This window comes from Pteropus medius, unplaced genomic scaffold (genome assembly GCF_902729225.1).
Source record: "Pteropus medius unplaced genomic scaffold, Ma_sr-lr_union100, whole genome shotgun sequence".
NCBI lineage: Eukaryota > Metazoa > Chordata > Mammalia > Chiroptera > Pteropodidae > Pteropus > Pteropus medius.
This window is the reverse complement of record NW_024349804.1, coordinates 11900147-11922063: the sequence shown is the minus strand read 5'-3', so window position 1 is coordinate 11922063 and position 21917 is coordinate 11900147. Positions and strand designations below refer to the sequence as shown.

General features: G+C 55.9%; 1 protein-coding gene across 1 annotated transcript in view; it reads left to right on the top strand.

Annotated features, from left to right (window-relative positions):
• CUNH4orf50 (chromosome unknown C4orf50 homolog) overlaps positions 1-18749 on the top strand; it is a 48608-nt gene extending 29859 nt beyond the window's left edge. Inside the window, exons 8-13 of the mRNA XM_039837989.1 lie at positions 958-1131; positions 4663-4719; positions 7407-7589; positions 12574-12622; positions 13840-13961; positions 18018-18749. Coding sequence (XP_039693923.1) covers positions 958-1131; positions 4663-4719; positions 7407-7589; positions 12574-12622; positions 13840-13961; positions 18018-18263 — 831 coding nt within the window. The 3' untranslated portion in view covers positions 18264-18749. The remainder of the gene's footprint in view (positions 1-957; positions 1132-4662; positions 4720-7406; positions 7590-12573; positions 12623-13839; positions 13962-18017) is intronic.
• The last annotated feature ends 3168 nt before the right edge of the window (positions 18750-21917 follow it).

The following is a 21917-nucleotide window of genomic DNA, read 5'->3' as shown; positions in this document are numbered from 1 at the left end:
GCAGCAAACGTTAAAATAGCCTGTGCGTGTGGCGCTACGTCTATACTAACCGGCCTTTTGGCATTATTTAATGATAAAGAAAAATGCTTCCGGCATGGTGTGTAAAGGGCGAAAAACAGGATGTAAAAGATATATATATATATGGTAAATTCAGTGTTATGTAGAAAAATATATATGTGCATATGTATGCATGCCTGTGTGTGTATGTTACCAAAAAAAATTAAAATTCAGAATTCAGAGCCCCTTGTGGCAGAGCATCGTGACCAATTAATCACACCTGCCATGGTGCTCGGTCCAGCTCTTCCTTCTCCCCGTCCGCCCTCCCTCCTGGCCTACATCCTTATGAAAACCGCTTGCTCGTGTTCAGCCCGTGCTGTGTGAGAGGCTATTTTGCACCGATTTAAGAAAACTGGGGAAAATGTAGTGTCTTCTATTTTCTATAACAACATGAGGCTTTAATGTAATAAGCATCTCATAATTGGATTTGAACATTCAACTTCATTCATCATACTGTTTCAGTATAATGGTGACCGACATCTATTAAAACAGACTCCGAAATGCCATGCTATTTTGCATATTTTTGAAAATAGATGTGATAAAAATTTTTTTTTGAAAAAATAACATTTTACACTGTATTTCTATAATTCCCCGGACACCCCCTCTCCCCGATGTCCCCCTCGAGGAACCCAGCGTGGGCCACACACTCATATGAGCACATGTGTAAGAATGTAGTAGAAAAAATTAAAGGAAATGTGTGGATAATAACGACGATGACACCAGCTAATAGGATTTGGAGTAGTTTCTTTTCCTTTATTTTCTCAAAAAAAATTTTTGTTTAACTGTGAGGAAAATGTAAGCAGGCAAAAAATTAAGAAGGGAAACAGGTACTGCGTTTCGCTGAGTCGGATGACTTGGAAGATAATCCAAGAATGTCATGCGGATCTGTCATTTCCACAGCTTCCGGACCCAGAGGCTGAGACGTCCAAGGAGGACCTCAGGCTGCACGTCAGGCAGCTCCGTCACCAGGTGCTGACCCTGCAGTGCCAACTCAGGGACCAGGCGTCCATACACCGGGAGCTGCTGGTGACGCGTGATGAGGCCAGCCGCCTCCAGGAGCAGCTCGAGGGCAAGGTAGGCTGGGCGGCAGGTCCTGTCCCGCCTGTAAACTGCTGTTCCCGCCCTCCAGGAAGGCTTCAGAGTGAAAGAAAGAACCGGGGCAGATCTCACTGACTATTTCCAGAGGTTGGTTAGTATTTATTCAATTTCCGAAGTATAGAACAGTCTAGGGCAGAAAAGCATTGTCTGCAATCGCTCCGTCCAGCTCGCCCGTCACATCTAAAAACGGTAATACACACATGTGGTTTTTTTAGAAAGTCAAACAGTTTTTCAAATGCTTCATAAATAAAAGTCCTTCGTCTGTAGGGGCGCAGTGGCTGTGATTAGGAAGGGCAATGAGAGGTCCTTGGGGAGTTGGAACTGTTCCCTGTCTTGTCTGTGGCTGTAGAGACATGAGCTCTGTAGGTGATAACGTGGCGTGGGACTTACTGTGCGACACCCACACAGGTACAAGGAAGACTGCAGAGCTACAGATAAAACTGGTGGATTGGGTCGATAGCAGTATAATTGACAGTATTTCGTTGTTGTATACTATAGTTTTATAAAATGTTCCCGTTAGAGAAAAACCAGGCCAAGTATACAGGGCATCTCTGTGTACGATTTCTTACAATGCATGTAAATCTGTAATTATCTGTGTTTTTTTAAATGCAAAAAAGTCCTTCTACTTTTCAACACCAACCTTTTCTGACCTCCAGTGTTTTTTTCAAACCTATCCACCCACATCCAGAGTACACGTGTGTATCCATATATGAAATTATACCATACAAAAATATTCTGAATCTTGATTGTTTTCAAGACATTCAATAAAAAATCTTCATGATATGTCCATGTCAACATATACAAACTGACCTCATTCTTTTAAAATCTTGCGTATTATTTCTTCATGAGGCCAAGCCACAGCGCACTTAACCAATCGTTTACGGAAACCTACATTTCTTCTGTTTGTTTGCTTTACAAGCGAGGCTTCGGTGAACTCCGTCTTGGGATATGTTGCTGCTACGTATTCAGAGGGCAAAATCCTAGTAAAAGAATAACCGGACATGTACACAATTAACTTTGATAGACAACGGCAAATAACCGTCCAAAATGGTCATTTGTACTCCCACGAGGAATAAAAGAGTGTACTCGTTTGCCTACGACTTGTTACCCTGAGTGATGTCAAACTTTACGTTTTTTTTTGACAAGCTGATGAATGAAAAATATACCGTTGACAATTTGGTGGGACTTCTGACTCCTTCCCCACGTGTTCTCTGTACAACTGAACATGCTCGACAAAGGGCTACGTGACTTTTGTCCATGTTGTCCCATAGCCCTTGAGCCGTCACTTTTTGGACAGTGCAGTAACGGATTGGGTGGATGCGACGTCCGCTCCTTCTTGTTGGATTTATAATGAATCCCACGAATCTGTACGTCACCGTCGATAGACCGTAGTTCAGAGACCTGGGGTTACTGGTTCAAAGAGTGGGAAGGTCGTCGATTCCTCGTACGTGTTGGCACCGCTTCTAAAGCCAAGGCAGTAATGAGGGCGTCGTTTTCACTGTGCCCCGAAGCAGTGTGGGAGGTAGTATGATTTTGTCTCTGACTGATCTGGGAAAAATATAACCGTGATGACACACGCTAGGCCTTTGTACCGTAGCCAATCTATTTTTAAGACTGTTTTATTATTATTATTATTATTATTATTATTATTATTATTATTATCTTCAGTCTTTTTCTTTTCTTTCTGTGCTACAGTTTAGATCATTTCTTCTGATCTGTCTTCCAGTTATGTAACATCCTTTAGGTGCGTCTCAGCTGCTCTTAAATGCATTACCGTAGTTCTTCATTTCACTGCACTACGTTTCACAGTCCTCGAATTTCCATTTGGTTCTCTCTGGACAGTTTCCAGTTTTCTGATGAAATTCTTATAATTAGGGGGCCTTCTAATCCCATTTACTTGAAAGTCCGTCTGATAGCTCCGTTTCACACCCCGCCTAGCAGTGGATGAAGGCCCCAGTGTTTCCACAGAGAACGTCCTGGCCAGCACCGGCTGCTGTCTGCCCTTTGGATGGTAAGCGCGCTGCTGGTGTGCAGTGGCGCCTCCTCGTGGTTTGGGTTGGCATCTCCCTGAGGACCAGTGCTGGGCGTTCTTTCATGTGCTTATTGGCGATTCGCATGTCTTCTTCGGAGAGATGCCATGTAGACCCTTTGTCCATTCTGTTACTAGGTTTCGTTGACGCTATTGAGTCGTAAGAATCTGTTATAGAATCTCGGTACATGTCCCTCATTAGGCAGATAATTTGCAAATATCTCCTCTCGTTCTGTTGTCTTTACGCTCTACCTTCTCATTCACCTTTTAACGGAAAACGCCCTGCCCAGTGCACAGCGCATGGCAACACTTTCGTACAGTTTCCTAAACTGGAGGGAAGGCTGAGCGTGAGCCCGCAGCCGTTACTGAGTGCCTTCGAGTACGAGACAGTCTGCCGGGAGCTGGAATCTCGTCTGAATATAGTCAGAAAGGTCCGCCAGAACATTCACCGTAGCCTCATTTGTAAAGCAAAGAAACAAAAACAGTGTAAATTTCCACAGACAACAAGTTGGTTGAAGAAATGGTGTTGTGTTTCAGCCTCACGATGAACTGAGGCTGTGATCAATGTGTCTGTGTTGACATGGGACCAACACCACGATTTTTAATGAAATGACCAAAATAAGATGTAAAACGTTTTGTGCAGCATAGTCTCACGTGTGTACACATACACACACGTGCATACACGTTCTGATCATGGGCGTGTAGGGTCAGAGGTCAGAAGAGGTTGGGGAGAGGAAGAAGGACTTTGATCTACGTAGCTTTCTGGTACCGACTACGGAGGGAACAGGGGAGGGACAGGAAGTCAAAGAAGATCCACCTCGTTGTACTTAGTGATTTTGCGGGTCAGGCAGGGCGCGGCTGGGCGATTCCGCTGGACGGGGCGTCGGTGGGGATCAGTCGGGCTCTGGGATAGGCTCAGAGGTCAAGGTGGCTCGCTCACATGCCCGGCGCCGCTGCCCCATATAGTGATAACGGTTTAGAGTCACTGGGTGCTGACTGGGTGCCAGGCCTTGTCCTAAGCACTTTACAGGATCACTCATGGTATCCTCACGATAACCCTCCCCGTGGGGTGGACACTAACATTACCCCACTTTACAGATGACGAGACTGAGGCAGAGATGTGACTCGCACAGGGTCATAGTTCTAGTGAGTGGCGGGGCCGGGATCAGGACCCACGGTGTCTGGCTCAGGAGCCCGTAGACCTAACGCCACACCAAAAAGCTGGCACGTCTGCGTGGGGAGTCCGGGAAGCCTCCTTCCTGAAGGATGCAAGCCTTGCAGAGCTCATTCTCCAGTGCTCAGAGCGTCCTTCCTCCCTGATCCTGCCCCGCAGGTGACGCAAAAGGCTCCCGTCCCCCACTGAGAACTCATGTGGGAAAGGGGACAAGAGCCAACGTCCGTGAGCCGGGCCCGCCCCGGGGAGCACCGAGCCGTGCGAGCGGCAGCTGGCCTTCTCAGAAGGGCTGCTTCTCTTTCAGATGCACGAACTTCAGGAAAAGCAACGGGAAGCGACCTTGGCCGTGACGCCTTTGAAGGTAATACGTTTGTGAAATCGATATGTCTCTTTCAAAAAACGAAAGGGTTTAGTATTTTTCCCATTATAGATTGTATAAAAATGCCGGAAAGAAGAATGAAAGAGACGAAAATAACCCCGAAATCCCATTGGAATCTAGCATTTTCCTGTGTTTTCTTCCAGGACGGTTTACACGTGTCTGAGATGCTACTTTTCCTGTATGTCCATGTCCTGCTTTTCCCCCTTGAGAGAAGGGCTGTCTCTGTCCTTGCCAGCCTTTGACGCTGCTCATTATGTTGGGAGATAAACCATGAGACACCTCGGTTCATAAACCGCCATGCCCTGATCGTTCAAGTCCATCTGTCTTTCCTTCCTCTTCCTTCCTTCCTTCCTTCCTTCTTCCTTCATCTTCCTTCCTTCCTTCCTTCCCTTCCTTCCTTCATCCTTCAACTTCCTTCCTTCCTTCCTTCCTTCCTTCCTTCCTCCCACCCTCTCTCCTGCATTACTGTGTATAAACACTGTGATGTACGTTTTTTATTAGCAAAGTTTCCCCACAGATCTAGGGCTCGTAGGCTCTTCGCTGGTTGGACGTGTGGTTTGGCTGCGATGGCACGGTCCCCCTCAAATATGGCACCAAATTTAGGAAGTGGACCCGGAGGGCCTGTCCCCTCTCTCTATTCCGTGGGCAGGATGGAGAAGGAGGAGACCTGGGCTGGGAGCTGGGAGGACGGGGTTGAGCCCCTGGAGCCCACGGAACCACCGAGTCCCGCCCCCCGCTGGGGTCTGGGTTTCCTGAGCGAGCAGTTAAATCAGAAACGTGAGCCGCACGGGCCCTCGCGTCTATCTGAGCCTCGGGTTTGCGTCTGTGGGATGGGATGGCAGTCATTCCCGCCGGGCCCTCTCACGGCCTGTTCTGGCACTCCGCGGACGTCACCCGCGGAAGAGTGGAGAGCCAGCCGCAAAGCTCAGGGACGTGAGGTTTCCACGCTCCTCCCGCTGGTTTCCACTCGCTGGGTACCATGTAGACGAGGCCCAGCATCTCCTGGGAACGACAAAGCGCTTTATAAATGTGAGATGAAAATAAAGCCAGGGCGCTGGGACCACGTCATCCGCGAGGCACGAGCCCAGACTGGACGGGACGAGCCGCGGCCGCCGGGGTTCCCAATCCAGCCCCTCCTCCTGGTGACACCTCGCCTCTCACGGCCTCCGTTCCTCATCGACACGAGGGGATTGTGATTCTTAGGCGGGCGTGGGGATTTTGCGAGGACACGTAACGGTGACGGCCACCGGCTGTGGGATGCCTGCCCCGTGCCAGGTGCTCTGCACACATTTTAAGTTCCACAGCAACATGTTGGGAAGGGGCCCATGAGCCCCACTTTACAGATGGGGAAACTGAGGCTCAGAGAGATGCAGTGGCTTGCCTGTGGTCACACACAGCCACTCGGTAGAGGAGCCAAGATCTGAACCCATTGTCTGTCTCACATCAAAGGCTGTGACCTTCCTGTCAGCCTTTGAAGCTGCTGATTATGCGAGGTAGGATTTGTGGACCCCCTGGTAGAGTCATTGTCACCATCAACCATGGCCTCTTTCTGAGACGTTGCTGCACACGGTAGCTGCTCGACTAACGTGGCTGAATGCTGAGGGCCTGGTGTTTCCGGTGGTGTGATTCAGGGGGCCCGGGAAGCCCCACCAGATGTACCAGGCGCCCCGTCTCCAAGTCAGACCACCTTCCTGTCCCGCCTGGCTGTCATTGCTGGGTACCCAGACCCCACCACCCGGCCCTGAACCTCTGGGGCTTGGAAGGGACCCCCGGCAGGAAGGAGGCATCACCTCCTCTGACGGGGCCACACGCGAGACGATGAGAGCCGGCCAGCCCCTCCAGACACACGGACGTGGGCCGTCATTCATGCTCACGTCGTTCATGTGACGGATCCTCCTCCAGGGTGTGCTGTGCCCAGTGGTGGCACACTAATGGTGCTGGGGACCCAGGGGAGTGTCAGCCTTGACCTTGAGGAGCTCCCGGGCTGTGAGGGAGACAGACCCACAAATATAAATTAACTGCAGGGACAGAAGGAAGCCAGGAGCTGGGGCACAGAGGGCCACCAAGCCCTGAGCATCAGGGTGGCCTGCCTGAGGAGGTGACGCCTGGGGTGGCCTCCAAACAGATCTGAACAAGGCTTCTCTGGGCTTGGGATGTGTAGGAGCCACCAGGGAGTGATGCGGAAGTCTCGGGGGTGAGGGGGGACGGGCCAGCGTGGCTGGAGCTGGAGGAGAGAGAAGGAGGGTCACCGTGATGGGGTTGGAGAGCTGTGGGGACAGCTCTAAGAGACTTTATGCCGGTGGCAGTAATGGCTGGCATTGTGTGAGGGCCTAGGGAGCCGGCCCTGTGTGAGTGCTTTGCCTGCATCGTCTCCTTTTGTCCTGGTGCCCTTGACAATGGTCATTGTACGGGTGAGCAAGGTGACGTGTGGGGAGGAGTCTGGTCACATAGCTGGTCCGTGGTGGGGCTGAAGTCCATGCTCTTGACCCCCAGAGGCCAGCGGGAGCCTCTGCGGGGTGCAGCAGTGTGGCGGCTGTGGCTTCCGGGAGGAGGGAGGGATCGTAGGGAGGAGGCTGAGCTGAGGCAGAGCGGGGAGCCGACACCCCAGCCCCCCTGGGAGCCCTATATCCATGGACCCACCTGGCTGTGTCTTGGCTCCCGCCCTGCAGGCCAAGCTGGCCTCCCTGGTCCGGAAGTGCCACGAGAGGAACCGCCTGATCACGCACCTGCTGCAGGAGCTGCGCAGACACGGGGCGGCCGGTCGCCCGCTCTCCGAGACCGTGCACCGCATGGTGAACGACGAGGCGCTGGCCGAGTACGCGGCCACCTTCCTGGCTCCGGGGGCCCCAGAGGTAGGCTCCACAGACAGCCCTGTCCCTCTTCCTGTGGGGGCTGTGGGCACACGACCCATCTGTCCACCCGCCCGCCCTGCACTGTTCCTACCTTTCTCCCTCCGTCCCGACCCCACTGGAAACACACCCTGGGCTCCCGCTCTGCACGAGTGCTCACAACACGGCGCAGGACACAGATGCACCAACGGAGCATGAGTTCAGCGTCTTGCAGGCACCGTGGTGTCCGTTTCACACGTGCCCCAAGACGGCACCTGCCGTGTCCCCAGCAGGTTCGCGTCTGCCCTGCAGCCTCCCATCCATCCTCCGGTTACTGTCCCAGCATGACCTCGCCCGGGAGCCTGCCACCATCCCACGGACCACAGAGTGAGCCGCACCCGCTCCGTCCAGCACGGAACATGGATGTGCCCGGTGCAGTGTGTCGGAGGGGACCTCCCTCCACCGCCGTGAGAGTTTGGTCAGCACCTGTCAGTTGGGGCCAGAGCCGCTCTGTATCCATCTCTGTCCCTCTGGTGCCTGGCACAGAGAAGCATGAAATAATGAACTCAGTGAATAAGGGTCTCCTCTCCTAATGGTCCGCGAAAGAGAAAACAGAGGCTCAGAGAGGTTGGCAGACCCGCTCAAGGCCACACAGCGACCAGGGGGTGACGGATGCCAGCTTCGTCCTGGGTTGGTCTGGCTCTGTGTGCACAGCACCCTCTCTGCCACCATTTACCTCTGTGGCCTTAGGAGGCGACACTTACATGTACCACTCGCCATGCACACACACTTTTCTATGTGCTCTTTGTAACTGACTCAGGGAGTCTGCCTTCCATGGAGAGGTGGTATCATCACATTATATCATCGTCATCATCACATCATCATCATCATCATCACATCATCACATCATCATCATCACCACCACCACCACCACCCCCTTTCCAATGAGAAAACCTGGGCTCAAAGGGGTTATAAGCCTGGCCCTAAGACGCACGTCTGCACGTGGCTCTCTAGCTCCGCCTTCGGAGTGTTCCGTTACTTGCTTGAGCAGAGCCGGGGCTTGAACCTGGTGGGGGTCTGTGCACAGCCGCCGTAGTCACAACCCTGTGAAAGCGGGGACGTGGGTGCTGCACACGCTGTGGGGAGCATGGGCTACAGCCCGGGTCCGGCACATCCCAGACCCTCTCCGAGCTGCTCCCTCGCTCGCTGGGTGCCCAGTGCTCTGCGCGGACGGGAGGCAGTGAGAGACACACAGCCCTGTGCTGTGTCTAAAGCCTCAGGGGCCGCAGCTGGCTGCAGGGCCCAGCTGGAGGACGTGCGGGGCAGCGGATGGGAGCTCACCTGCGCCTCGTCGTCTAGTTAATGGGGAGCCACCGAAGGTGCTGGGGCAGGGCTGGTGTTGCTTTGGGAGGGTGAACCCGGCAGATGTGTGGGCTGGACGCCCCTGTGGGGCCCTGGCAGGCTGTGCACGTGGCAGCCCTGTTCCAACAGGCAGGGGGCTGGGGACAGGCAGCGAAGAGCGAGGCCCAGGCAGCTGGGCAGAGCCCGGGGCACCGAGCTCCTCCCGGCAGTGGCGGCTCCTCGGCTGGCAGCTGGGCAGGGAGCGGGTTTTCTGGGAGCTGAATCTTGTTCAGAGAACACAGATGGGTTTCCTGATGGGAGCTTTGGGCTCTGGATCCGAGCCCCGCAGGCACCCGCCGGCCGGGGAGGCACTCATGAGCTCGGGGGGAGGGGTGCAGAGTGCACAGGGGTGGGGGCCGGGAGTGCCAGGCCGGCAGTGAGGCCTTCCGGAGACATCCCCGGGAGGGCCGTCCTCGGGTACCCCCATGTCCCAGGTGGCTCAGTGCCCTTGCTTGGGGCTCGCACTGACCACCGACATCTGGGCGACAGGGGGCCCGACTGGACAGGCTGCCCATCGCTTATTCACCGGAAGCGGTGAGGATGGTTGCGACCCACAGGCCCTTTCCTATGCTGGCACTTCCTGTGGAGTCACTCACTCCATCTCCCGACAGCCACTTCATCACGGAGGGGCCCGAGGCCCAGTGGTTGAGCTGGTTGGGGTCGGTCACGGGCCGGTGGGTCCATCTGAGTCCCCCTTTCCGCAGGAGGGGCTCAGGCCTGAAGCAGGTCGTTGGGGGTCAGTCATCAGCTCCCGCTGGCCCCCGCTCCTCGCCCTGGTGGGTGGGTGGGTGATAGCAGTCGAGCCTCCGTGGGCTCGGCTCCCCTGCGCCTCCTCCGGGGTGTCTAAGTGTCTCGGGCGGCTCAGGCGGCCAGCAGAAATACCCAGTCCACGGGCTCACACCACATCACTCGTCTCTCACAGTCCTGGAGGCTGGAGGTCAGAGGTCGAGGCAGCGGGGCACGTTCTGGGGAGCCCCTTCCTGGCGTGCAGACGGCGTCTCATCTGTCCTCGCATGGCGGAGGGAGACGCAAGCTCTCTGTGTCTCTTCTTAGGAGGACACTAGTGCCATCCTGAGGGCTTTGTCCTCATGACCGTGTCCGAAGGCCCCGCCTCTGAACACCATCACACCGGAAGTGGGAGGCGGCGTTAGGACTTCAGCTTATGAACTTGGGGGGACACAGACATTCAGTGCATGACCCTGAGGGGCCCAGCTGGACGTGTGGATGGGGTGGGGGCCGCCCGGTCCTGTGCTGACCTGTCATCCTTCCCGTGGGGTCTCTGGCCACTGGTGTCCACAGGTCGGCCTTGCGTCCACCCTGGCGTCCTTCCTCCAGCTCAGGCGTTGGCTCCGAAGTGGGGGGAGTTCCGTGAGACCGGCTCGGCCAGCTCCTGCACTGCCCTAGGCTGGGAACAGTGGGGTCTCGCCACCTCCCTGGCTTACCTGGACATGGGAGCAGAGGGAGGGGAGGTGCCTCCCAAAACCTCCCTGGGGGTTCTCAATCCCACCCCACCCCCGAACTCGGCTTGAGCCCTCAGGACTCGGGACCCCTGTCATGCCCCCTCCGTCCCCAGCCCTGGGACACCTATTTTTTCCAGCTTTTGTCGGGACCGAGGCTGTTGATACTTACGAGTTGGAGCGAGACGGCTTTGTTGTTTGTGTTTGGGTGCCCTCCCCGCATGGGAGGCAGATACTGGGGTGCCAAAGGGGAGGTGGAGGAGAAATGCCACTGATGTCCCCTCCTCCGGCCCTGCTCTTCCTGTCCTCCGCCTCCCGGGACGTCTTGCTTTGCTCTGGGTATCAGCCAATGAGATCTAGACATGGGCCTTCAGAAATGCAGGCTCGTCCTGCAAGACTCAGGGCCCTAAACTCCCCTAATTCATTAAACCAACGACTGCAAGGCCGGGCCTCCAAGGCTCCAGGCAGCTGCTGCCTTTTAGGACGTTCAGAATATTCCCTACAAGTGCTCATGGGGTGTGGGGAGCAAAGTGTGTAGGGCGCGGCCTCATCTGTCTGCTTCTCTGTCTGGAGCATTTAGTAGACACTCATTTTGTTCTGATAAAACCCGCAAGGTCCGTATTGGCACCCCCACTTCTGCAGGGGGAGAGGGCGAGACTCAGGGTGTTCACCTGACTTGGCCGAGACCACAGGGCCAGGAGGCGTAGAACCAGAGGCGCCCCGAGAATGCGTGGCCCCAGCCTCTCCCGTTGATGGGACAGTGAGGAGCCGGAAGCGGAGAAGGGCCTGGAGCTCCCCAGCTGCGTACTGAAGGCAAGGCCACCCGGAGTCAGTTTCATGCCCATAAGGCTGCTTCGTGGGTGCGGAGGTCAGCGTCACCTCATTCTCAGGTCGAGGGAGTCTGCGTCTAATGAGACTAACCCAGAACCCAATTGCAAGGGAAGCATTCGCTGGAAGCTCTGACAGTGACTTCGGAATGCTTCCTGCACGAGGAGGCACGCGAGCCAGGCCACGAAGGCTTGAGTAGGGGGCTAAGAGCTAGGAGTATAGAGTGAGGGCCTCTTTGCATGTGCAAAGGCACGGGGGTGGGAGCGGTCACGGTGATCGAGGACATGTGGTTTTGGGGGGACATGAGCGAAATGCTCTGATAGCCCAGGGAGAGAGCAGGCACTGTGCTGGGACACAGGGCTCCCAGTAGGTGGCGCTGTTTTGGGGTCCATAGCAGAAAATGGTTAATCCATGCCCTTGCGTGTAGGCCACTGGACCGGTCGGTCCATTTCAGAGGGACGGGCATAGAGCCCAGTTGTCACAGTGCAGCCTGTGGGGTCTGTGTGAGAGGCGTGGCTGACCCCTGCCAGGTGGAGTCAGGGAAGACTTCGCAGAGGAGGGGACATTTGAATTAGGTCTCGATGTGTACATAGAAGTTACCAAAGAAAGAAATAGAGCACGGGCCTGCCCGGCCGCGGGGAGGTGGCGGAGGGAGACATCTCAGTGACACTGTGCACCGGGCCCCTTCCCAACCACAAATGCCCAGGAGGACGTGACATCTGGGCCCCTGGTCAGGAACCAGCTCTAACCCGCCTTAACGAGCAGCGATTTGTCTTGTTCAGCCAGTTCGGGCCTCCGGCCGACCCGCCGACTCAGCACCACCTGCTGACTTTTAGCATCATCTCCACAGACCCTGTGCGGCTGCGGGACCCCCGAGGACAGCTGGTCTGCCCGGCGCTGCGGGGCGCTCCGGGTCGAGCCCGGCCTGAACTCCTGAGTGACCGAGCCAGGGCCCCAGGGGCAGCTGTCACAGGGTGTCGGCGGGACCTCCGTGGTCGGGTTCTCCTGGAGGCCCGGCCGTCCAGGGACCCTCATTGTTTCCCCACTTTTAACAGGAGTTTCTAAACCACATCGATCACGGTCTCCGTTTGGAGTCTGAGTTTGAGTGAATGGGGGGGACCGTTTCCTTGAACTTGTGTTTCCTAAGAGTCCGTCCTGGACTCTGAGTCATGGGCGGAGCGGGGAGGGGTCCCGCCTGCCCTCGCACGTGCCCGGGGAGGGCTGGGCCTGACCAGGTGCCTTCTGCAGGGAGGGGCGAGAGGCCCGCTTTGCTTTTTCTCCCGCGTCGGGCGGAATAAGCTCTGAGATGTCTTTCCTTCCAGACGAGCCGCCACCTGGACGCTGAGTCTGACGAGACGGCGGTTGCAAGAGGTCAGTGCGGTTTGCGATCGGGAACATTCCGTGCGCTCCGACACATCCAGGCCAGCAGGACGATCCGGTGGGCGGGCCGGGGTGGGAAAACGCTCACTGTCAAGTGCAGACCGTGAGGGAACCAAAGCCGCTTTCTCCCACCCACCTTCCCTGCTCCCTCCGCCTTCTCACTCTGTAACCTGAGGACGCGGGAGAAAAATGCTGGTCCACGAGAGTAGTGAATTCCTCAGCCCCAGAGTTTCGCCTGGTAACCTAAAAACAGAAAGGCCTTCCAACGTGAGAGGCCACGAGCGTTTATTTGAGATCAGTGAGTAGCTATCTGGGAGGCACTGACTCAGGCGGAGGCCCAAACAGTGTTCCGATCAGGAGGCCAAGGCGAGGGGGCCGTGAGGACAAGGGGGAGCAGCACATGCGCAGAGGGAGGCCGTTGCTGTCGGAGCAGAAAAGCTAACATAGCGACGCTAATTCTAAACAGTGTTTTTAATTTTCAGTCCAGTGGCCACAATATCTGCTTTCTTATTATCTTTGCAAACAGTGCTTTGGGACACAATGTTACGTTAGGCCCTGTCCGAAGGTTATTTTGCCTTGTTTTAATGTTCGAAGATTCGAGGCCTAAGACCTGCAAGGCAGCTCCCGCTCCATTTTAAAGGGCCTCCGCTTATTGATTGATTGATTTATGTCTACACACTCCTGGAAACTCATCCTAAGTCAACGATCCCACGTGTGGGGAAGCTCAGTGGACAGGCGTTCTTGCTGGGGCATTTACAATAGTGAAACGCTTGGGGCGGGGGGTGGGAAAAGAAATGCCAGAATCATTGATTAACCCATCTACTCAGTGAAACATTCATCGCTAAAACGATGCCGATAAGCGCCACGCGATCGCACAAAAACTATGATATTCTAATACATTTCGAAAGGCAGGAAATGGAATGTCGTAGATGGCTCCGTTGACGGAACTCTACACGCACATCGGGGTGTGGCCGACAACATTGAGCACAGCAGCTAGATTACTAACAGCGGCTACTTAGAAAGAGGGCAGTACGGGTGATTTTTTTTTTTGTTCTGCTACTTTTATAATTTAAAAGGGAATTCAGATGGGGCGTGGGGATCTGGGAACAAAAGAAAACGGAAAAGGTTATTATTACGAGGCTCAGAGGCTTGTTGATTTTTAGAATAAACTTCTGGGTTGAGGCTTGACTGAGAATATTCTCTTCTAGCTCAGAAACACCTCCTGTCCCCTGAAATAGACGGTGTCCTCCAAAGGCCTTTGCACTCTGAGCCCTGGCCCTGTCCTGGGGATGAGTGGCCAGCACAGACAGCGCACCTGGAGTCTCTGCAGGTGAGAGGGCATCAGTCACCTAATTTCCTAAGTAAACGTTTTCATCGAAGGTATAACACCCATATAGAAAAGAGAACAACTCGTAAGTGTCCAGCTCAGTGAGTTGTCACAGAGTGCTACGTGCCCAGAAAGCCAGCCCCAGGTCAAGAACCAGGAAATGACCGACACCACAAAGCCCCCTGGCTTCCCCCGCGACCTCTTTCCATTATCTATGTTTTCATCTGTGTTTTTGGTCACATCGTGTGTTCCGTGTCTGGTTATTTTTCCATTGAGAGCTAGACATCATGCGCCAAACGTGAAGACATAATTTGAGGTCCAGCTTGATGGTGCCTTCATCCACAGAGGACTTCCTGACTTCCTGTAGCTTCCGACGGGCAGCGAGGCCAGGCACGGACGGTCGCTCACATCAGAACTGTGTCGGCCCTTACAGGGTCTGCTTTAGTTCTTGTTCGCTCTCACTCCGAGGGCACAGGCTTTCGGAGTCTTGATCAAGAGCCTGAAGGGTTTAGCAGCGTCCTTCCGCCTTGGCCCCTGTCGGCCTCGTGAGGCTGCTGAAAGCTCTACTTTTAACCTCTCGGCGTCCAGCGTCACGCAGGCTCTGCCTTCACGTGGAGAGAATGCGCAGCCTCCGGTGCCGCACGAGCCATTCTTAGCTTGTCTCTTCTTTTCGAATTTGGTCCCGCAAACCCCCCGTCCCGGAGGCTTTCGGATGGCTGAAGTAGATGTTTTGTTATATTTTGTCAAGCGTCGCTAGTTGCCCTTACCGGAGGTTTGGCCCCAAATGCCTGAATCGGTGGGAGGCAGAGCAGTGCTTTGTTTTCAGAGAAAACGTATTTTACTCCTGAGATCTGGAGCCTCACAGGCCTGTGTTCACGCCCCAGCTGTAACTCGGGGTGGGGCCCGGCCTCCTTCCTTACGGTGTCCTCACACGTCTCACCTGGATGGTGGGGATGCTGCCGCCCGCTACTGACACGAGGCTCACGCCAGATGAGCAGAGCCGAGCACGTTGGGCAGCAGGCGAGGCATGGCCCGGCACGAGGAAGGGGGTCACTAAATGACAGCTGTTGTTATTGACCTTCTTAGACTTTATTTTCTCTGACTGGTGACTTTCACTTTAAATTACTTGTCTACGGGCTTATTACCTAGTTGTAAGTACTTCCTTCCGGCTTCGCTCTTTTTCTAGGAAAATTACCTCTGACCTTTGACCTTTGACCTAGGTTCTCTCAGGTCGGTAGAAGGCATTCCAGGCAAAGGGAACGACACCTGCAAAGACAGCGGGGCAGGTGTTCGTGAAGTATTGGGGGCGTTGCCAGCAAGTAAGTGTCGTGGCAGCAGAAAGATATGAGGATGTAGAGAGGTGTCTCAGAGATGATAACGATGTTGTCGATAAGAATAAGAACGGGAAAGAAAACCCTCCACCCCCACTTCCTGAATGCTTCCGGGCGCCATGCTGACAGGTGCAACGAACCGGCTCATCCAGGACGCACCGTGTGCCTGCGACACGGAGTTCAGCCTCGAGCCCCCTTTCACCTCTGAGAAACGCGAGGCAGAGGGGGGGCAGATGCTAAGCCCAGCTCACACGGCTGGGCAGTGGCAGAGCCGGGGTTCTCGCCCCGGCAGCCTGGCTGTGGAGCTGGGGCTCTGGTGATTATGTGGCCAGATCATGCGGGGCCTTCACTGGGGCGGGGGACGCTGTCCCACCTGCCCGCTGGATGCTCCAGCGTGGACTTCGTCGTGAGGGAAATCCCTCGAATGTCTGCTCCAGGTGACGCTGGCCAGAAGCCCAGAGCAAACTTCGAGGAAGTAGTTGGAGCATAAATTAAACAGATGGGTGAACCCAAAGAATATCTTCATGCGCTTACGGCTCCAAGTGTCTCCTTGTTCTTCGACTTTCTTCAGTGTGATCACCGCAGACGTAGAATGCCACTGGGTGAAACTCTGCCTGTGTTGGACGCGAGGTCAGATCCACAGGACACTTTCGTTTCTTTGGAACGACATGTCAGAGTGTCCGTGAAGACGTTTTTGTTCCCGTGCTGTGCACGACAGGCCTGCTCGGTGAACAGCCAGAGGGAGGGGGCGGGGCCTGCAGGCTGCTTCTCCGGGCCCTGTGGGCACCTTGTCCGCAGGCTGACATCGCCTTTCCGCCCGGGGCCTGGCTTCCGTTTGGTCGCGTGGCCCCCAGGAGCAGGAGCGGCCTCTCCGCCCCGGGGAGAGCCAGACTGTGAGCTGTCGCTCCTCCTGGTGAAAAACGAGGTTGTTAGACAACTCCGCCAGGGGATTCGTGACCTAGAAGCCAAACGAGGTCATTTTTGAAGGGCAGTCACTAAATTTGTCACATGTCACAATTATATTGTGGTCGAGCTTAGAGAGAAAAAAGGGGGGAGGGCCTAAAAAAACACAAAAATATCCTGAAAAGGCTGGGAAAACCTTTGGCGATTGAAGAAATGTTTATCCCTCTGTCACATAAGCCCGATTGTGTCCGTCTCCCGTGGATGACCTTCCTTCGTCCCTGTGTTCGACGGCAGGCTGTCGTGGCGCACGGTGCGGGCTCAGGAGCCTTGCAGCCTGGGTTCAAAGCCCGGCTCTGCCTCTTCATCAGCCGTGTGTTCGTGCGCAAGTCCCTACACCTCTCCAAGCCTCTGTGTCTCCATCCGGGTAATGGGAGGATCGTGGAGAACAATGTCACTTCCCCCTGTGGGTTAGAGATGAAGCGAATCCGTGTGCGTAAACGGCTTAGAGCTCCATAAATGTTCACCAGCATAGGTCAAACCATGTGAAATTGCTGTTAATGTCCTACCCTTCCCCTGTGAAATCAGTGGTTTTATATCATTTTAACTAGTATTATTATTCTTGCCAGAGAATGTCCACGCTCCTTAAGTTGGCGTTTGCATTCCGCATGCGTATTAATTTGCGTGAAATGACCTTCAGTTTTTAATACCTATCAGAGCCCTGCCCCTTCCCCGAATTCCAGCTCAGGCACCACTCCCCCGGGAGGCCTCCCCACCCCCCTGCCCCAGGGTGCCGTTCCCTCCCGGGCACTCCTGCCACCTGCGTGAGCCACCCTTCCAGCTCAAGCTCTGAAGCATAATTGGACGCTTATTTGCCTGCCTCTCCCACCGGATGGTGAGCACCTCGTGGGCAGGGATTGTCCCAGGCCTGGCACCCAGCGGGGTGCTCCGTGATCATCAATTCCTTTCCTCCCCCGCCCCACCTTTGCCAGCCATGTTCCGCGGATGAGCAAACCTCTGCAGTGAGCATGACAAACTGCCCACTGGTCACTGCCTCCTGGGCTCACTGGAGAAGTGGGTTCCATTCTGCTTACCTGACCGGTGAGGCACAGAGGTCTGAGCGAAGGCATAAGTAGGACTCAGATGACGGAGCGTAGGGGTCCTTTGCAGGGAAGGTGCTTGATAGGTGTGAGATGCCGGTCGTGAAGGGCCAGCACACGTATAGTAGCTGCTGGTGGAGATCTAGAAAGACTGGGGTTTTGAAATCGGGTGGGCTTGGGTTTGACTATTGAGCCAGCCGCTTTAGAGATGTGTAAATTTAGGTAAACTGTTTAGTCTTTGAAACAGGTAAGTGTTTCCTCATCTGTAACGGGGGCCTGATAACAGCCTGCTGGGGGATTCAGTGAAAGTGAGTGGAATGGCACGTTTGCGAGAGCCTTGGGCAGTCCGGGTGTGAGGCTGCCATCCAGCGGATGCTGACTTCCTCCTGGCGGGGTAGTCACTCTATCTCGTCACTGGGAACAAATACATTTGTAGAGGACACCTGCTGTACAGAGACGCCCACCTGCGACTGTCTTGCCGGGCGCCTGCTGGATGACGTGGGGCGAGAGCTGTCTCCTCATCTGTAACACGTGATGATGGCGGGGCCTCGCTGACCCGTAAGTGGAGCAAGTGAGCTGCTACACCAGGCGAGTTCGGTGCCGGGCGCAGCGCGTGCTCAGTGCGGGTCAGTTAGCATCGCCATCTCGTCCTTGGACCCGGTGCGGGTCCGAGGGCCTTTCACGAACACGTGGAAGCAGAAACCACTTTGGTATGCTCTTGCCTCCAGGGTCCCCCGCCCTCGGGGCCGACGCCTGACCCTGGGATGAGCCCGGCTGCGGTCACCGTGGAACTAGGACCACCCGCTCAGTGTCTGCAAGAAGGAGGCCAAACGTCCTGTGCTGTCTTGCAAGCCGATGGCTTCCCGCCGCTCCCCGAGCTCCGGATTCCCGCGAGGGTCCTGGCTTTCCACAAAGAGCTCACACGAAGCCTCCGCGGCAGTTCCCGGGTCCACACATCACCGCTGGAGTTGTGAATTTAACAGGATCTCTCACTCTCCGGGGCTGGTTCACAGACTCCATAAATATTTGAAGCGGAGCCTTCAGAGAGCGCTTTAAGAAATTGCTAGCGGTCGAAGCTCATTGAGTGGCATGTGGTTTTGCCTCTGGCTTGGGGGCTTGTGGCGTCTGTCCGGGCTTGGGAGAAAAACAGGACCGTGCCTTGCAAATTCCGAGCTGTTTGGTGTTGGCAACTGAGGGCATCAGAGGGAGAACTTAACAGCACCAAAACCCACTGAGCGATGGGCCTGGTCGCTCTCGAATGGATGTGTTCTTGTCTCTCCAAGGCCACATTTGACAATGTCTGGAGGCGGTTTTCGTTGTCACCATGGGGAAGCTGCTGCTGGCATCTCATGGGTAGAAGCCAGGGATGCTGCTGACCATCCTACAGTGCATAGGACAGTCCCCTAGAACAAAGACCTACGCAGCCCACATGGCAGTTGCGCCAGGCCGGGGAGCCTGGACTGGACCCACAGCTCCTGACATTGCCAGCCATGGAGAACTGTTTTGTTATTTTCTGACCCTGGGACCCCTCCTTCTATTTTAAAAGATTTTTGTCTACCAAAAGAAATACTTGATTTAAGTAATTATATATTTTAAATTTTAAAACATTAAAACCAATCAGGACTTTCTAATCAGTCCATTTATTCGCCGTGTTTTGACCTCGGGTAGATACCAGGAAACGTGGTGCGAGGGGCGGGAGAGATGAGCCCCCACTGGTCCCTGCCCGAGGGAGCTCCCGGAACAGTGGCGGACACACCCATGTAGACACATCGCCATGCGGCTCAGCCTCACGTGGACCATGAGATGGGTCACGAAGGGAGGGCCAGTTCTACGCGGCTTTGGGGAACGGGAGGTCATTCCAGAAGGAATGGCTGGCTGAGCAGGTCCCCTAGGCCCAGGGAGGGGTTCCACTCCTGGGCGAGGTGGGAGGGGTGTTACGGTCAGTGGGAACAGCATCTGCGAAGGCTCTGAGGCGTGAGCTGACCTTGGGTGTGTCACTGGATGGGTGTGCAGAGCAGCACCCCCCTTGCCAAGCCAGCCGCGAGGGGTCACTGCCTCACCCCCGCCCAGCGCCCTTCCTTCCCCGAGACCCAGGGGTGGGGGATAGAAGAGAACACCTCCATCCCGCAGGTAAGCCACCCCGAAAGAGAGCTGAGGGGGCTTGGGCCCCGCCTCCCCACACCCTGTCCCCAGGCCTGCCGAGCAGAGACGTCATCTCTCTCTGGGGGAGGGGGCTGGTGATGGGCTTCTCCTCATGCTAACATCTCAGCACAATGCTGGAAACCAACGGTTTTGTTTTGAAGAAACCTGGGGGCCATCGAGACAGAGGAGAAGCAGTGTGATCGAGTGGCCATCCGCACGCCGAGCCGCTACCGTCCCGATTAGCCTGCGGGGCTGCGGGAGGGGTCACCGCGTCCATCCCGGGCCCCTCAGACTGACTCGCCGGCGCATCCGCCCACCCATTGGTCAGAGAAGCATTTCGTGTGTAACCGCCACGTGAGCGCCGGGTCCTCCGGGAGGTGCCGGGAGGCGGGAATGAGGAAGATGTCGTCTCTGTCCTCAAGGACCCGCTGGAAACCCCGTGTTCCTGTCACCACCACTCAGGGAGTGCCCAGACTGGAAACCGCTGCTCTCGTCACGGTCACCACAGCCACCCTGCGGTCGCCGAGTGCGGCGCATCCCGCGGAGCTGGCTGGCAGCGGCGATTTGTGACCTCCTCTTTCGGTCCTGTCCCCTTCATTTTGGGACAGCGCCCTTGGCTTTGAGCATCTGGAATGCGATGCAGGGAGGGTGCGAACGGGGTGCAGACGGGCGAACAGCCAGCAGCATGCGGGGGCCACTTCCGGCCTCCAGGACACCCCCGGCGTGTTCAGACTCTGGACGTCTCGTCACTCGCGTGCTCCCTCCTGCCTCTGCTCGCATTCTGGGCCTCGGCGGAGAGGTGGCAGGGGAAAGCCACGTAAGGGAGCCAGGGCGGCCTTTGCGGCATAATCCAGCTGCCATAATAAATCACGTTCTGAAGCCAGAAGCCACTTTCTAACCCAAGCTGTGAATTCCCGCCTGGGGCTGGCGCTTGGGGTGGCCTCAAACGGGGCCATTGCTTTGTGCTGTGATTCCCCAGTGGCACTTTTGTAATAGCGGTTGGCAGACACCAGCATTTCCCTTGCCTCGGCCATAAACCCCAGCCCTTGGAAGAGGCCCCCATGGTAGGCCTGACGCGGCCAGGGCCCAGCCTGGTCAGATGCCCCCAGGCCGGGGAACACCAGGCCGGGGGACAGGACCTGCCTGAATAGCCAAGCAGGGTCAGGAGGGGTCATAGCACACAGGAGCTGGCTCTGAGTACCCCAGAAACATTGCTGTGGCCCAAGGCCTCGGGAGACCAGCCAGATGGGCCAGCCCAGCCACAGCGGCAGAAAACAATTTGTCAAACCGGCTGTCAACAAACAGCAATGGTGGCCCTCCCCAGGGGGAGCCTGGCCAGCTCTACAGAGCGGGAGCCCTGACCCCAGTGACGTAAACGCACCCCTGCACCCCTCAACCCCACAGCCCCCGACCACCTCACGAGGCCCCACGGGGGCTCTTAGGCAAATCGGAGGAGGGGGTTGGCTTGGCTGGTGGCCGAGCAGCCCGGGTGCTCCGTGCAGCCCTGTCTCTGCTGCCTGTTTCCTGTCCTGCCCTTCTGGGAGGCGTTTTGCGTGTGGCTGAGTATCTGCTCAGCAGACAGCCCCCTGAGCTCCTGCTGGTCACGGGGTCTCCCTGCAGGTCCCTGTCCCCTAGGCTCCCGGAGAGGCAAGTAGACCAACGCTGAGTGTCGTGAGCAGAGTATGGCAGGGAGAACACAGGGTCCAGAGGCACAGAGTGGCACCTGACCAGCGAGGGGGGAGAGGGAGGGCTTCCTGGAGGAAGTGCCGACTGAGGTGGGCCCTGCAGATGAGCAGGGGCTGGCTAGGGAGGGAGGCCCAGCAGGCGGGGGTAGGGTCGGGTAGGGAATGGGGGTGGACATGTGTGTCTCTCTGTAATCCCCCGTGGAAGGTGCCAGAAGGAAGGCACCGCCTTTTCGCGATCCCACTGTGACTCTCTCGTTCCATTTTACGTGTATTTTTAGCACAGACAAAGCATTTTCATTCTTCAAAGTTCAGAAGGCGCAGAAGCCCACACAGCACGTGTCCTGCCCACCGCGCCCCAGCCCCCTCCCAGAGGCAAACGCGTGCCCGGTTTCTCACGCATCCTTCCAGAGGTGGCCTGTCTATTCTAAGTCGCACGCAGGTGCGCACCCCTACCCCGTCTCGTCACCCCGATGGGAGCGTACTCCACACTCTGTCCTGTCTCCCACTTTTTTTCATTGACTCTCTCTTGGTGATCACTCCGTAGGAGACTATAAATTTCTTGTCCACTTTTTAAATAGTCACCATGTTTTCCGTTGTGTGGATTTCACCCTTCCTTTTCCGACGGGCATTTGCGTTGCTCTGGCCTTTTGCCGTTTGACTGGTCCTGACCAGAAGATGCTTGGAAGTACGTCCCTGCGCACGCGTGTGACGGCTTCTGAGGGCGAACTCCTAGAAGGGGAATTGCTGGGTCACCGCGGAGAAGCGTTCGTCATTTCGAGTCTTGGTCAGCCCCACGCCCCA